The 16180-nt window shown below is 55.4% G+C and overlaps 2 protein-coding genes across 4 annotated transcripts; one reads left to right on the top strand and one right to left on the bottom strand.

The window, feature by feature from the left end:
• The first annotated feature begins 865 nt into the window (after window positions 1–865).
• Window positions 866–7273, top strand: LOC119130151 (ectonucleotide pyrophosphatase/phosphodiesterase family member 2-like). The gene is made up of 25 exons (XM_037263833.1): window positions 866–995; window positions 1130–1235; window positions 1455–1604; window positions 1690–1815; window positions 1869–1929; window positions 2031–2128; window positions 2231–2310; window positions 2714–2833; window positions 2919–2974; window positions 3067–3132; window positions 3203–3275; window positions 3464–3572; window positions 3649–3774; window positions 4069–4100; window positions 4168–4295; window positions 4534–4612; window positions 4685–4772; window positions 4850–5019; window positions 5092–5152; window positions 5281–5420; window positions 5481–5622; window positions 5718–5795; window positions 5944–6076; window positions 6155–6308; window positions 6408–7273. The coding sequence occupies exons 1-25, from the start codon at window positions 978–980 to the stop codon at window positions 6576–6578; spliced, it is 2565 nt and encodes an 854-aa protein (XP_037119728.1). The 5' UTR covers window positions 866–977; the 3' UTR covers window positions 6579–7273.
• A 380-nt stretch (window positions 7274–7653) lies between these two features.
• On the bottom strand, window positions 7654–15862 carry LOC119130148 (venom phosphodiesterase 1-like). Of its 3 annotated transcripts, none has more exons than XM_037263827.1 (25): window positions 15777–15862; window positions 14074–14161; window positions 13266–13400; window positions 13084–13209; window positions 12952–13012; window positions 12764–12861; window positions 12461–12540; window positions 12237–12356; window positions 12060–12169; window positions 11923–11988; window positions 11780–11852; window positions 11605–11713; window positions 11426–11542; window positions 10843–10874; window positions 10643–10770; window positions 10506–10575; window positions 10345–10432; window positions 10101–10273; window positions 9783–9837; window positions 9561–9715; window positions 9238–9364; window positions 9092–9169; window positions 8404–8536; window positions 8017–8173; window positions 7654–7912 (listed from the first exon to the last, which is right to left on the bottom strand). In XM_037263827.1, exons 1-25 carry the CDS (start codon window positions 15813–15815, stop codon window positions 7742–7744), a joined length of 2589 nt encoding a protein of 862 aa, XP_037119722.1. In that variant the 5' UTR covers window positions 15816–15862; the 3' UTR covers window positions 7654–7741. The 3 variants fall into 3 exon arrangements, with proteins under 3 accessions (XP_037119722.1, XP_037119721.1, XP_037119723.1); XM_037263826.1 differs by having other exon boundaries at window positions 11420–11542; XM_037263828.1 differs by lacking the exon at window positions 15777–15862 and adding an exon at window positions 14665–14784 and having other exon boundaries at window positions 11420–11542.
• Window positions 15863–16180: the final 318 nt, after the last annotated feature.

Consider the following 16180-nt stretch of genomic DNA (forward strand, 5'->3'; position numbering starts at 1 on the left):
AAATGGCCGACTCACTTTTTTGGGCCTGTCGTGCTTTCTGAGGCAGTCCAGTTTGGACGAGCTGCAGTCAGCGCGCTGGCGGCCAAAGTTGAGCTGGCCGAGGGGGGCCTGGCGCTGAGGAGGGGTGGGCCAGGTGCGCCTCAGTCTCCAACTTCCTGCTGGGATCACACCACTAAGCTCAGCCTCAGGCGACGGCCGCCGCCAGGGCTAATCACAGCATCTCCTGCTTTAAGAAGATAATCCGAGCCTGAGGCGTGTGTGTGCGTGTGTGTGGTCCACGTAAGACGAGGAGAATGTTGAATGAGTTGAGAGGGAAGAACGCAACCTTCCGGAAGGGTGACAGTGATGTGCTGTCAACCTAATAATGTGCCTTGTATGCACATGCACGACACATGCACGCACACACACACGCACGCACGCACACACACACACACACACACACACACACACACACACACACACACACACACACACACACACACACACACACACACACACACACACTCAGCGTCAACTTGGTCAGGCGTGTTTGCTGCTGTGGCGTTTGATGATGGTTTAGTCTCCGCCTCAAACACCAACTCTGATGGACAAACGAAAAAGAAAAGGGTCAGAGGTCACATATCAGGTGGATATTGGCCATCAGAAAGCGTTGAACAGACCCCCGCCAACCCTTTACACGCACAAACCCCCCCCCCCTCATGTTCATTGGCTGGACAAGACAAACAATGACACAGTTGAGGGGGGGACAGGGTTGCGTAGCGGGGGCGGGAGGACGACAGAGGCCGAGAGAGAGAGAGAGAGAGAGAGAGAGAGAGAGAGAGAGAGAGAGAGAGAGAGAGAGAGAGCAAGAGAGAGAGAGAGAGAGAGAGAAGGAGAGAGAGAGGGAGAGAGTGCGCTCTCACATCGATTTGCACAGGCGCACTGAGTTCTCCTGGCGGACGTTGGACACTTTTCACTTTGTTGTCCGGCTGACCAACATGCTCATCAACTATTTGGTAAGCAGCTCTTCCTTTTTCGTTTTTCTTCCTCTCATGGCAGACGGAAAAAAACAACACAGCGCTCGAGCGTGTCGACAGAGACGGCAAAGTGGCTTTTGATGAGGTCACTGCAGTGCGTCGTCTGTGTGCAGCTGCTGCTGGCGTTGAGCGGGTGGCGCGGTGACATCATCGCGGCGTACGTCTTTCAGGCCAGCCGACTCGTTGACGGTGGAGATGGCACGCCCGTGCACACTAAAGGTGAGATCGGCTCCCCCGGCTAGTGTCCCCGCTCAGAACTTCATTGTGTCCCTGGGGTCTCTGGCACCCCCCCCCCCCTTCCATTTTGAGTCCGTTGTTGTGGCACCCATATGGGCTCCCGTGCGCCCCAGGGTCCACCGTGCCCATTTCTTCACTGTCTGGTGTCCCTTGTGTTCCCGGGTTGGCCCGCCTCCCCGTGGTGTCCCGGGTCCCCAACAGTAGTGTCGGAGTGGGTGAGCTCGTCAGGTTCGTGCAAGGGTCGCTGCTTCGAGCTGGAGGAAGCCGAGCCTCCGGGATGTCGGTGTGACAACTTGTGTAAAACCTACTACAGCTGCTGCTCTGACTTTGACCAGCAATGCCTCAAAACGGGTCAGTACCGCCACAGGGCGCTCAGAACTCCCGCACGGCCGCACCACTTATCCGTCTTGATCCCGCACGCACTCCGTGTGGCTAGCGGGACGCTTCGAGTGCCGTCCGGAGCGTTGTGGCGAGGACAGGATAGACGAGCACGCCTGTCACTGCACGGATGACTGTCTGGAGAAAGGAGACTGCTGCTCCAACTACAAGGCTGTTTGCAAAGGTAGTTCCAGAAACTTCCTGCTCGACTCGGTTTTCACTCTGCTTCCTTTCTAGGCGAGGAGTCGTGGCTCCAAGGAGACTGCAAGGAGATGGTCAGTGCCGAGTGTCCTGCTGGGTGAGTCGGCAGGAAGTAACCAGCAATCAGCGCTAAAGTGCGGTGGAGGAGGCTCAAACAGGGTTGGCAAATACACGTGTGTCGGCTTTTTCGCCCCGCAGTTTTGTTCGCCCGCCTCTCATCATGCTGTCTGTGGACGGCTTCCGAGCATCCTACCTGAAGAAGGGCGTCTCCGTCACACCCAACATCCAGAAACTCAGTAGGTTGGCCAACCCAACCAACCAAACCCAACCCCAACTCCCTCGCGACAGGCCTTGCCTTCTGCAGGCTTATGCTAACGCTAACAGGTTTCTGCCATCAGGATCATGCGGGACGACTGCTCCATACATGCGGCCTGTCTACCCGACCAAGACCTTCCCAAACTTGTACACATTGGCCACGGTGAGTCATGGGATCTATTCATGTGTCAACACCGGCGCCCACTAGGGGCCACCAGTGGTCATGCACCAGAGGGCCCGAGACAGCTTGTTAGTACCTTGGCAGCACGCTAGGCGATAAGTCTTGTGAGGTCCCAACATGCCAGTACGGAATCAACTCAGGACCTTCAGCTCCCCGAAGTCTCGACATACACTGTAATGGCATGTCAGGTTTGTCACGAGGTGGTCATTGGCATCTAGGGACCCCGTGCCATTATTGTGAGGTCGCATCATGCCATGCGCCGTCTCCGCTTTATGGTGGGTGGTGACATGTCAGTACCTCAGGAGCATTCCAAAATTGCCGGCAAACCGCCCAGGTCCAGACAAGCACGACCTGTCTATGACGTCCCATTGCGTCAACTCTGCAGGGCCTCTACCCGGAATCCCACGGGATCGTTGGGAACACCATGTACGACCCGGTCTTTAACGCCACATTCAACCTGCGGTCCAGAGAGAAGCTCAACCATCGCTGGTGGGGCGGGCAGCCGGTAAGCGTTTAGGCGACGGGGCCGGGGCGGGGTAAGTGACGCCACTTATTCTGAGGTGTCTGTCACGCATTGGTCTTGTCCACAGATCTGGATCACGGCCAAGGAACAAGGCGTCAAAGCCGGAACCTTCTTCTGGCCCTGGTATTTGGACGGTGCTCCCGATGTACTCGGTAACATTGGGCGTCATTGCCGCGAACACGGCTCCGCTGACGACATCATCGACATTGTTTCAGGGTTATCGAACTAGAGAGACGCATTCTCACCATCCTGCAGTGGCTGCAACTGCCCGACCAACACAGGTCCAAGACACAGTTGCGCTTCAGCCGGCCTTGGCCTACGCTCTTAACACCGTTGTGTGTTATATACTAGGCCTTACGTCTACGCCGTGCACTCGGAGCAGCCCGACACGTTCGGACATCGCTGGGGTCCGCTGAGCAGTGAGGTGGGCTTAAGCGCGGGGCAATCATGAAAATGGATGAAATAACCCAAACGAGGATTCACAAAGTTATGGACGCATGCTCCATAAAAAAAAATCCTTTGCAGAAAAATATTCCAAAGGCAAACTAAGAGACACTTTGCTGCGTGTGTGTGTGTGTGTTTGTGTCGGTGCGTGTGTGCGTGCGGGAATAGCTGGACAACACACTGCGCCAGATTGACGGCGTGATCGGTCAACTTATGAACGGCCTGAAGCAGATGAACCTCCACCGCTGCGTCAACGTCATTGTCGTGGGTGACCACGGTGAGGCCCGGCCCCCTCCGCTCAACACGGGGAGACAGGTGAGGCCTCTGACGCCGCCGCCGCCATGAGCCCGCAGGCATGGAGGAGGCACACTGCGACCGCACCGAGTTCCTCAGCAGCTACCCGCTCAACATCGATGACATCACCCTCATCCCGGGCTCGCTGGGCAGGATCCGGCCTCGGGACGGCAAGTCCGCCACCTGTGAGTCAGGCCTGCCTTGCTCGGCTTCTACTGGTTGCTACGTATGCCACATGGCCTCACACTCGCTTCGGCCTGGCCATACACTTGGCGATTTGTACGCTCCGTGGAGCATCCGTTTCCGACACACCTTCTTCCAGCTTGCTCTGTTGCGCAAACTTGACACATCCCGTTTCCCGTTGCGGTCCTCCTCAATTGCTGCTCTCTGTCCACTTGGTTGGCTCGAGCTTCGACTTTCCGCGCCACTTGCCTCCTACTTGTCAGGTTTTCAATGTTCTCTTATGTACTGCCCCGCAGATGACCCTCAGCAGGTGGTGGCCAACCTGACGGTGAGGAAAGCGTCCCCCGCGCCCCATCTGGCGACGGCGAGCGGAGTTAACCTTGTGTTGCTCACAGTGCAAGACGGCCACACAGCACTTCACGCCTTACCTCAAGCAACATCTGCCCAAGAGACTCCATTACGCCAACAACCGCCGCATTGAGGATGTGCACCTGCTCATGGAGAGGAAGTGGCACGTTGCCAGGTGATGCCACACAGGGCGCCTACTCTCTGTGGCCCTGCGAGCGCAGCACCTTGGTGGCACAGAAACCACGTGTGCCATGTCGCTTGCCTTTCCCTTGCTTCCCCACGGAAGTGAAACAGCAGGCATGCTCACCTGCAGGCCGCGAGCTCTTCTGCGGACCGCGAGCTCTCCTGCGGGCCTCTTTTCTCGTGCGGCGTCTTGCTCATTGAGCAGCCTCGATGTTTTGACCACCTTGCAGGAAAATGCCAGAAAAGATGCGCACCCGCTGCGGCTTCTTCGGCGACCACGGCTTCGACAACAAGATCACCAGCATGAGGGTGCGTTGACTAGATTTGTGCTTGCGGTTTTCCATGCGGGTTCTGACCAAGTTCCCGCTCCTCCGCCTGTAGACCATCTTCGTGGGACACGGGCCCAGTTTCCGCTTCCGCACTCAAGTGCCCGAGTTTGACAACATTGAGCTTTACAACGTCATGTGCGGTAAGTCACGCCTGCGCTAACAACACACGCATGCATGCACGTACCCCAGCGCCACTCTGCCGCTTCCCGCATCACAGACCTTCTGGGCCTGAAGCCGGCGCCAAACAACGGGACGCACGGAAGCCTGAACGCCATGCTGAAGTCGCCGCCCTTCCAGCCCGTCATGCCGGATGAGGTGTCGCCGCCCGCACAGGAGGAGGAGGCGGCGGCCCTCACCTTTGACCTCGGCTGCAGCTGCGATGACGAGGTCGGCCCGCGTGGTGACGACCCTTGCCGACGAGCCCAAAAGCCTTTTTGACGTCTTTGCGCTTGCTTTCAGAACAAAGTGGAGCAGAACGTGGAGGCCTTTAGCACTACTCAAGATGGCGTCAATGACTACAGTAGGTCTATCCCAAGTCTGGTGGCCCCTAATGCCAGCCCCAATGTGGCTAAGCTCACGGTCATCCAAGGTCATCCATCCTTCAGTCACCCCAAAGGCTTGGGCTCCACTACGTGCTTTTTCCTACAGACGTAACCCAGCTGCCGTTCGGCCGCCCCGCTGTCATGTTCGAGGCACGCTACGCGTTGCTGCATCACTCGGACTTTGTCAGCGCCTATAGCCGCGAGTTGGCCATGCCGCTGTGGACGTCCTTCACGCTGATGCCGCAGGTACGTTCGCATGCGGGCTTCTTGGCTGGGATCCCACATGACCGGGCTGTTTGTTCCCAGGAGGACGCGACTCCTCTTCCGGCAGCTTCCGCCAGCGGTCCCTGCCTGCGGACGGACCGGCGAGTGTCGGCCGAGCACAGCGCCAGCTGTGGCGCCTACGAGCGTAACGGCCTCCTAGGCTACGGCTTCCTGTTCCCGCCCGGTAAACACCAGGCCGGCGGCCGTGTTGCGGAGGCGGCCGTGTTGCGGAGGCACCCGTGCGCCGAGTCATCTTCGGTTTTGTTTTCCTGTCCGCAGAGTTGGCGTCATCGCCCGAGTCCAAATACGAGGCGTCACTCATCACCAACACTGTGCCCATGTTTCCCGCCTTCACTCGTAAGTCCGGTGCACGGCGTGACATCTCCGCGAGCCGGACAAAGGAGGCGCTGTCCTGGCCGAGGGGCGGCGTATGACTGCCTCTTTGTTGGATGCCGTGACTCAGCACTCTTGGTCAGGTGACACGTGCATGTGTGCGTGCCCACAGGAATCTGGCGTTACCTGCAAGGGGCACTGCTGAGGCGCTACGCACAGGAGAAGAGCGGCATCAATGTCCTGGCCGGACCTGTCTTTGACTACAACTACGACGGCCGCCGAGATAGCCTGGAGGAAATTCGAGAGTGAGTGCGCCCGCTTGTGTTTTGGAAGCGACCACTGCACGCGTGAGGGGCGCTGAGACTAAGCGCAGTTGTGTGCAGGTCGTCTACTGGCACGCCGCCTGTGCCCACCCACTACTTCACCGTGGTGACCAGCTGCCGGCAAGCCAACCTAACACTAGACGAGTGCGACGGTGACCTGAGCGTCTTCTCCTTCCTCATTCCTCACCGGGACGACAACAGCGAGACCTGCAAGGTGAGTTTTGCACTCCTTCGGAGGCTGGCAGCTGGCCTGGCAGTTGGCCAGGCGGCTGGTCTGGCCTGCGCCCGCTGATGTGTTGCCGCTGACGCACAGGGCGAAGGCGGTGAGCATCTTTGGGTGGAGGAGCTGCTGCAGCTTCACACGGCCAGGGTTCGAGACGTGGAGATCCTCAGCGGGCTCGACCTCTACCGGGCCCACAACCAGAGCTACAGCGGCATCCTCAGCTTCAAGACGTACCTGCACACCTTTGAGCTGGACGACTGAGGCCCGCACGACTTGGCTCGTGCCGTGGCGAGAAACGCAGGAGCGGCTGACGTCAAACCTCCCGGCACCCAGACAAGAACAGACGCAAGACAGCCATTTCACCGACGCCTGACCGACCGACACCTGACCCAACCGGCACAGACACCTGACGGAAAGCAGCCCGAGCGTCTGACACCCGACTGACTGACAGCTGAACGACAGACACCCAACCAGGAGACCGAGCGACACCCCACCGAGAGATGGCCGACTTGCTGATGTCTGACAAAGAGACAGAACTCCGTACGACCTTCATTGCCGCCTGCCGTTCCTGAATAGAAAGCAAGTGGGCGTGGCTAAATACAGCAAACAAAACACGGACATGTGCACCTCACGATGGCTTTGGTTCAGCTCACTGACTTTTTGTTTACCCCCATTGTTGCTTCTGGCGCCTCGCCTCCCCGCTTTTCGTTTACGTCTGGCTCCCATGTCTTATTTAACACTCAACAAAATAACGGTTACTTGACTTTGGGATGAACTCGTTTGCTGTTCATAGAGAAAAAAAAAAGTTCAAACGCCCTGACTGGCTAATCTGTTCTTTCTTTAACCATTGCTTGTTAATTTCTGTTTCAATTGGCTTATTTTGCCAGGTTTGTTTTAGCCAGCATTCATGGTTCATTCCACTTGATGGTTACGACGTAATAAAAGTGTGAAATGAGGTCACGTGAGATCATTTCGGAACATTGAAAAAATAAAAATTTCTTCCCTTGCAGAAGCTGGACCTCGACAACGTCGCTACATTTTGTCATTGTTAATCAATGTATTCAAGCTATCGCTACTTTGTATCGGCCGGTAGCATCTACTTGCACCAATACCAGTCTGGAAGGAAAAGGGGGGCTCAAACATCCGTGGTATGATTTAACCAGGACAAAAGCGAAGAACATTTCCACTCTGTTGAACGTCAGGTTAGGAGTTTGCGTTTTTATCAACTCATCACATTGGACGAGTAGCAGCTGGTAATAAGATGGGAGAAGCCGTCCCTTGGACACGACAGACTTTTGACAAGGCACATAATATAATAAAAGCACAAAGTCACTTGGACTCTTTGTCAGCCTGTGCCTCAAAACTTTATTGACTGTAGTGACATTTGCACACAGTGAAGCCAAAAAAGACAATCCCTGTCTTGGTTATGGCTTTTGATTGGCAGCTGTGGGGCGGGTCTTGAGTCGCAGGAGCTCAGGGAGTGGTCTGTTACTCTCCTGGTAGAAATCCAGTCCTGTGATCCACTCCACGTCTCGCACGCGAGCTTGGTGGAACCAAATGTGATCTTCCACCCAGGAAGCTTCGTCTTTGTCGCTCTGTTGAAGGGCAATCAGTTTTAATGTTGCCGTCACGGCAGCCCGATGGCACGGCAAGTTAAAGGTGTCTGCCGCCAACCCGACAACGAGGCGCTCGGCACTACCTGGCAGTTCTCGGAGTTGTCGGCTCTGTGAGGCAGCAGGAAGGCGACGGCGCGCAGCGCTCCCTCACATTCTGGCAGCGGGCGGCTGGCGTTGCGGCAGCTGCTCAGCACGGCAAAGTAATGTGTGGGCACAGACACGTTGCCCGGGGTTGCCCACCTGGGTGACACGGCCGCGTGGTTAGAGTGCGTGCCGACAGACCGCCCACCATGGACCTGGTCTCAGTACCGGCCATTCAATGGCAGCTCCTTTTATTTTCTCAACCTCACTCATTCAAGTTTTGGATTGAAAATCAAAAACGTGTCAGCTAACTGAACTTGCAAACTAAATTGAATAAAAAGAGCTAACACAGTCTCGAGCCTTGTCTGTGTGCATTTTTTTTTTTGTACCGCTCGATGAGCTCGGGTCGGTCGCGGCGTCCGTCATGGTCGTAGTCGAAGACGGGGCCAGTTAGCACGTTGATGCCATTGTAGACGCCGGCGTACTTCTTGAGCAGCATGCCCTGGAAGTACGTCCAGATCCCTAAAGTGGAAAGGATGGGACATAAGTATGAAATACATTCTTTGCATCGTCACCTTCCTCAACAAAACACGAAAACTGTTGCTTTTCAGAACTGAATTGGAGGGTTCCTATTGAAGTAGGGACGTCGCCAATTTTAGCAGCAGTGGCAGGCATCATGTGCAAATGTTTGAGGAGGGGGGGCGTAATAAAAAAAAAAAAAAAAGCTCGAGATTGATTCGAAAAGGTCTTGTATGCGTGCGTGTGCCAGTATGACACTGCCTCTTGGTGGCCAGGGAATGCACAGCAAAACGCTTCAAAACAGCTGCATGCAAGCTGCAGGGAATCTTTTCCTCCTCTGGGTGGCCAGCCACTGCTTCCACAGCGCACAGACTTTCTGCCAAAATTAATTCATATCGAGCCTTGCTGTTAGCATTAGCCACTGGCAGAGGCTAGCGGCTGGCATGCTGAGAATGCTTTGGATTGCTGGACTTAGCAACGGCGTGTTCAGCAAAGCGGCGGAAAGAGTATTGGCGGCAGTCACGGACAGCGACTATTCCACGTCTAGTGACAACGTACTGTGAAACTGCGGGTACATGGGCACCATGTGGCTGCTCAGCAGGGCGTCATAGCGCTCCGCCTCCTTCAGGGTCAGACCTGCAACGCGACAGAAAGGTCATTTGAGCTTATTGTGGCTCAGGGCACAGACTCTGGCCCAGGCGTACCAGGCGGGTAGAGGAAGGCACGGGTGAAGTGGCCATAGTCCTCACAACCACGACTGTCAGACGGGGGGATCCGGACGTCGGCCCGCAGGCAGTCCGCCCCGATGGGCGGCAGCGGCTCAGAGTTGCTCTGCCAAAAGGGGAACATCAAAAGGCAGCCATCGACACGCAGCGCAAGTACTGCCGCCACACTTGGGGCTTTCAACCGTCTCCTCCTTGCTTTGTCATTGTGAAGTCAAAACATTTTGCTGAACACCCAGAAGGGGGAGAGGAGAAAAGAAAAAAAAACTAACTAATCCAGAGCGCTGCAGCTATGGCAGGCGTACCGGTGCGTCCATGTTGAAAGAACTCCACAACGGCATCTTCAGGTCACGGCTGTAGGCGCTGACAAACGCCTCCTGGTGGAGGATGCAGTAGCGTTCCCCGGGCCTCAGCAGGCGTGGCCGGCCGAACATCAGGTGTTTGCGTCGCGCCGCCGCTTCTGCAGGAATGGGAAGGTTAATTTGGACAGAGGTAGCAACCAGACGCCGCAGTAGTGATGGGCTCACCTTGAGCGGATGTCATGTTGAGGCGACGGTTCGCGGTCTCGACAGCGTCCACGCTCTGAGGAGCCCGCCCGGCAGGAAGCACAAAGATAACAGTTCCATGAATGCTAAAGCTAACAGCGAGAGGAGCACCGGCAGTAACCTAAGTGTAACAGCGCCAGCAACTCAAAACGAAAGACGCAGTAACAATTAGTCCTAGTCCCACTAAGTGTTCCAGCAGAGCAGGACTGAAAACAGTGCCACCAACAGTAACAAGCCTGGTAACAGTTAGAGGACCGGAATGTGACGCAAGAGGAGGCGCGCCGCCGCCGCCGGACGCACCATGCTGGGGCAGGAGCAGCCCAGCGGGTCTTGCGGCTGCAGACTGCTAAGGCGGCACTCGGCGGGTGCGCTGCGCTCTGGCAGGGGCGTGGGCGAGTAGAAGGGCTGTCGCAGCATGTGGTTCAGGCTGCCGTGCGTGCCGTTGTTGGCGGCTGGTGAGATCTGCAGCACGTCTGCACTCAGATGGGTTGCAAAGGTCATAGGAGTCACAAGAGCCAGTGTGCCGGCGGCAGCGCGGACTGACCGCACATGAGGTTGTAGAGCTCGATGTTGGCGAAGGGTTCCACTTCCGTGCGAGAGACAAACTTTGGCCCGTAAGCAACGAACATAGCCTGGCGGAGGGATCAGAGCAGAGCCGCGTTAGCACGCTGCCTCATTAGCATGCTAGCACGTGAACTGACTCACGTGCATGCTGGCCACATCGTTGTCGTAGCCGTGCTGACCGCCGTCGCAGAAGCGCAGCGAGCCTGGAAGCCTGACAGCAGAGCGGTGCCGTGACTCGAACAGGTGCGGGCGGGGCAGAGCGGGGCGCGCCTGCCTACCTTTCCAGCAGCCATTTTGGCTCCACCAGCACATTGACATCTTCAATACGACGGCTGTTGGTGAAGTGAAGCCGTTTGGGCAGGTGCCACTTCAAGTACGGCCGCAGCTTCTGCGTCGCACGCTTGCACTAAAAAGGCAACAAGCGCAACGTTGCTCCCACCCGTGTACACGCCATCTTCGACGTGGTATTTGTGCTCACCGTCAAGTTGGCAACAATGCCAGCTGCATCCACTGAAACACAAACGGACGTTACAGAGCTTGCTACGAGTCGTTCACGCTCATGTTAATGTGCGGTCTTCATTTAGACTCTAAATGATTTAGGGGTGTCAAACTCATTTTTTTCGTGGGCCGCATTGTAGTCATAGCTTCTTTCGGAGGGCCATTATGAATGTCAACCCAAATAAATGTCGGAGCACCTCATATTATATACAGTAAAAGCTACAAAACAAACTGACAACTCATTTTCAAATGAGACGAGTAAAAACTGGTCAAATATTTACAAAAAGATATTAAAAGTGAAGACAATTTGCAATTCTAGTAATGACACGAATTTGATGCACAATTTGTCTTCGCGGGCCACATAAAATGATGTGGCGGGCCATATCTGGCCCCCGGGCCTTGAGTTTGACACCTGTGATTTAGAGGGGGGTTACTCGTACTTACTCGCTCAGAACACGGACTACTTTCAAAAACCTGTGCCAAAGAGAATCTCACTTTTGACCAGAGTTCAAATAGTGCTCGGGCTTGGCTTTTGGGCGCCCTAATAAAGCCCCTCCACTCACAGTCGCCGTTCTTGGCCCGGATGCGTCCAAAGGAGCCCTCGGTAGCGAGGTAGTCATCCACGTGGCCCAGAAACTCCTGCAGGTTTTCCTTCCTGTCGCAGCTGGTCTCCTCCATGCCTGTCAGCACACGCGGCAAAGTTATTCTCCGCCTCGCCCGACAAGAGCCTCGTTGCAGTTACCGTGATCAGCCACCACTATGACGTTGACGCAGCGGTGAAGTCCCGTTTGCTTGAGTCCGTTCATCAGCTGACCGATCATCTTGTCCACGCCTTTAATGGCCTGCGCTACCTGTGGCCGAGTCACATGATTCATTCACATCACTGGAGCTCAGTGCCAATCACGGTTTGGACATACCCCCCCGCTGACAGGACCGAAGCTGTGTCCCGATTTGTCTGGCTCCTCCAGGTAGAGGGTGTAGAAGTCCGGTCTGGAGGAGACCGGACGGCACATGACAACGCGGCTCACGGGTTGCAGGCGGGGACCGAAAGTCGAGTCACCTTTGAGCGGCCGGCAGCTGGAGCCACTTCAACACTGTCAGGACTCGCTCCTCGAATGGGATTTTCCTGCAAGTCAAACGCAGCCCATGAGCTCGCCGTTCCTTTGGCAGTGGCTCAGGAAGAGTCTGGCCGCGTACCCGTCGTATGGCCGGTAGATGTCTGGGAAGCTTCCATTTATTTTTACGTCCGATCCGGGCCAGAAGAAGGTTCCAGACTTTAGGCCCTGATACTTTGCAGTGTGCCAAACCTGGAGAGGAAATCCCGCTCAGCCATAAGTGACGCACACATCCACCCGTCCAAATTAGTCCACTCACCGGTTGTCCTAGATACCATGCAGGGTTCTCCTTCTCCGGACTCGACAAGGTGAAAATGGCATCCATCACAGGATCGTACATCACGTTGTCAATCAAACCGTTGGATTCAGGATACAGACCCTGGTGTGGGTGTGTGTGTGTGTGTGCGCATGTGCGTGTGTTGTCAATGGGGATGATGTCAGTGCAACCTTGACTGTGTGCCCTTGTCTGTGTGTGTTTGTTACCGTGACAATGCTGTAGTGGTTGGGGAAAGTCTTGGTGGGAAAGGCTGACTGCATATAAGGTGTCGACGTTCCACATTTTTCTGGAGGGAGGAGAGGGAAAAATATTACCCTAACAATATCACCATCACACCCCAACAAAGATGAGGTGTTTTTTCTGCACTACATGAGGAGCAAAGTCACAGCATGGCCTCAAGAGTTGACTCGCTGTGAGACATTGTTCTGTAGACAATATTCACAGTGGTCAAAGTCTGAGGCAGCAGCGGCAGCGACGGCGGCAGCGGCGGAAAGCGGTTGATGACTCACTGAGTTTGCTGAGAACCGGGATGAGCGGGCTCCAAAGGCGCAGGTAGTCTGCTCGCAGGCCGTCCAGAGACACCAGAAGCAGCGGCTGGCGCTGGAAGCTAGCGAAGAAAGACATCGCCCGTCATGCCACATCGCGCCTGCGGAGGCGCTACCGAGTGCATGCGACTGCATGCGCGCATGCGCGGTACCCTGGCGGACAGAAGGGGCGTGACAGGTTGTCGCACTCGTCTTCCACCCATTCGGGCTCGCCTGACAACACGGACAAGTCACATGATGATGCACCGCAACGCGTGGCTGGCGCGCACACTGCGGCATCTCACCCCGGCAGATGTGTCGGTAGTTGCTGCAGCAGTCCGAATTTGCGGCGCAGTCGTCCGAACAGTGACACCTGCTGGTGGACAGCCTCGTCTCGCCGCAGCGCAGACGCGTGCACTCCCAAAGTTCACCTGCACACAAGCGCGTCAGCCAGACGGACTGTTCGCGCAGGTTGGCGACCTCTCACCAGGGGCTTTGCAAAGGTCGTGGTAGTCATGGCAACAAGTCCCACTCCCCTGGCAGGCGTCGTCACATCTGCAGCCAGGGGTGGTGTCGTCATACGGCTGGTAGCAGCGGTTCCTGCACGTCTGCAGCGGTGCCACTGGGGTATGGACGACACCAAATGACTCACACATGGGGTCTTCCCTTTGCGTTCATTGGTCGCCAAGAAGTTGCTGCTCAAATCGACGCTTTGTAAACCGCTGACTAGACACAATCGCGTGCCTTTCCGCGGTAACTCCATTAATGTTCAACGCTTGATGGAGCGTGCCGTGCGACACGCACACAGTGGCTAACGCTAGCTAACATTGGCCACCTTCTACGTCTCTCAGACTAGCATACAGGTGACCCCAAAAGCCATCCCTGCACCTCACACGCAAAATTTATGGCGTGCTTTCTGCGCAAAGCATCAAAAGATATAACTGATTAGTCATTGCTGGCTGGTGATGGGCCACGTGGCAATGAGGTCATTAAGTGCTCCAAGCCTCAGTTTTATTGGGGGACTCAACTTTACAGCGACTCTGTAAAGATCTTTATCTACAAACGCCTTTCCAGCCATCTGCTCCGTCCCGACGACGCGCTGTGGAGCCAGTGGAATGTTCAAGGAGCTCATGAGCAAGGCACGAGTGAATGATTGCCGCCAAGGCGGCCTGGAATTTGATGAATTGGAATTTCTTCAAACACTCGAAGGACCTTCTGCTCGCGTACATTTGGCGTCACTTTGACGGCACGGAAGCCACTCTGAACGTGCGCGAGGCGCCCGCACGGGAGGTCACCTTGGTCTTGACAGTCCTGCAGTTTCAGACCCAGTCCCAGTCCGAGGCCCAGGATCAGAGTCACCAGCGACACGGACAGGACGCCCAACTGGTAAAGACAACAAACGTCACAGCAGGAACCAAGTTCTACATGCAACACAACATGAACGCAAGACAATGAAATGAAGACATTTGGCAACAAGACGTGGGGGCCAGGACAAGCGCCACCCGGTGGCACCAAAGCTCGTTTTCAGCTTCGGTCTTCAGGACAAACTCAACTGTCAGCCAACTCAAGCGGGCCTTTCCAACACTAATTAACCTGCTGCAAAATGAAAAACTACAAAGACAAGGGGAAAAAAACGTTCTGCCGTGGGAGCTTGAATGAATGACTTGTGAGGGGAGCCAACATCTTGATTTGTTTTTTTGGGCTGAAGGTTTGATGGAGGTTATTAGCGAGTTTGTCTCGATATTGCGTCGATATTGACCAGGCGGAAAGCTGAGCTCGTTGTCTTCTTTTTCCGGCGCGTGACTCGGCCAATGATCCGCGACACGAACGTTGCCTTCGCTTAGCTTCCAAAACGAAAAAGTGGAACGAACAGAGGACACACTTACGGGTGAGCAGGGCGCCATCGCGAGCGAGAGTAACAGCAGGTGCTCTGCAAGTGGAGAGCTTCGGCAGTGACAAATGGCAACACTCCCCCACCCGAGAACAGCTTAAGCCTATTTGTTAACGAGCAGCGCGTTAAATGGGGACGATTCCCGGTAAACACCAGCTCCATTGTGATTGGTCTGTGATGAACGCAGACACGCCCCCTCAGGTAGGAGAGGGTCTGCACACTCAGGCCCGGTTTGGAGGTCAATGTGAGTTTGCTAGTGCCTGAGACTTGTCAAAGCGGTTTACACGCGACAGATGAGTATTTGGCTCAGGGGGAAGGTGACGGCGGGTGGCTCTTTCTTAGTTCAGTTGTTGTAGCTTTGCGTTGTGTCACGTGACCATGTTGGACCAAGCCAAGCAGCCACTACACTCAGTTTGATATCTTGCGTTTAATTGAGCCGTACGGGTCAAACAGAGGCGTAGCCAAGCCGGGGCGAGCCGGGGCGGCGCCCCGGTTAGGACTCCCTGCGCCCCGGTTGAAAGAAATCGAGCTTTTTCGATTCTTCATTTTCATGCCGTTTTTTTCTTTCGGTCTTGCGCGAATGTGCTTGCGCTATTCTATGTGCACGATGTTATCCATTCACCGTTTGCCTCCCGGACCCGGATGTTGTTTTAGCGATCAGCGAACGGCGTGGGTGATGTTCGATTTTTTTTCCTGTGGGCGTGCGCCCCTACTGGAAAAATTCCTGGCTACGCCTCTGGGGTCAAAGGTCAACGTATTTTGAAACAATCGCCTCGTTTTCATCCATCGGCAAAAGTTCGCGTTTTGCCGCGGGTGTGTAGACTTTTTCCAGCCACAGTAGCTTTTTTTGGCTGATCTTTTAGTGGCCATCATGATGATGTCATCAATGACCTTCCGCTGAGAAGCACAAATGCCTGATTGGAAATGAGCTCCTTGGTTTGTTTCTCGAGTTTCCCGTCGCAGATTTGCCGTGACGTGGGATGCCTTGGATCGTTTTGTTCGTTCACTCCGTAGGGGGGAAAAAGCAACGTGAGCTTTCTTCCAAGTTGGCTTCATCATCTTTACTAACACTGCAGTTGCCCAGCGAAGCGAAGGCGAGCTACTCACGAGGACGAGCTGCTGCTTCTTCTTCCGCGATGCCTTCATGGAGCGCGCCAGCCAGGAAAATGATGTGGAGGATGACGGCAGGCGACCTCTGGACCGCGCAGGCGTGACCTTAGTCACTGATTAGCAGAAGGCCCAGATAAGCCGGGGCTTGCTAACGCAGCCGTGATGTCACCTTACAACGGGCTCGCCGTCCTCCTGCATGTGTACTTAATCAAGTGGCCTACGTAACAACCATCATTCAATTCTTCACCATCGAGCCTCTCGTCAATAAAACGGAATCGGACGCGCAAAGACATCAAGCGCAACAACAGCAAACACGCCTCGTCCTGGCCTCCGAGTCGGCCACGACTAATCTGAACCTCCACCACTCGGAAGCCTCGTCGTGGTCTTGTTGCTTGTGTCGT

This window comes from Syngnathus acus, chromosome 11, assembly GCF_901709675.1.
Source record: "Syngnathus acus chromosome 11, fSynAcu1.2, whole genome shotgun sequence".
NCBI lineage: Eukaryota > Metazoa > Chordata > Actinopteri > Syngnathiformes > Syngnathidae > Syngnathus > Syngnathus acus.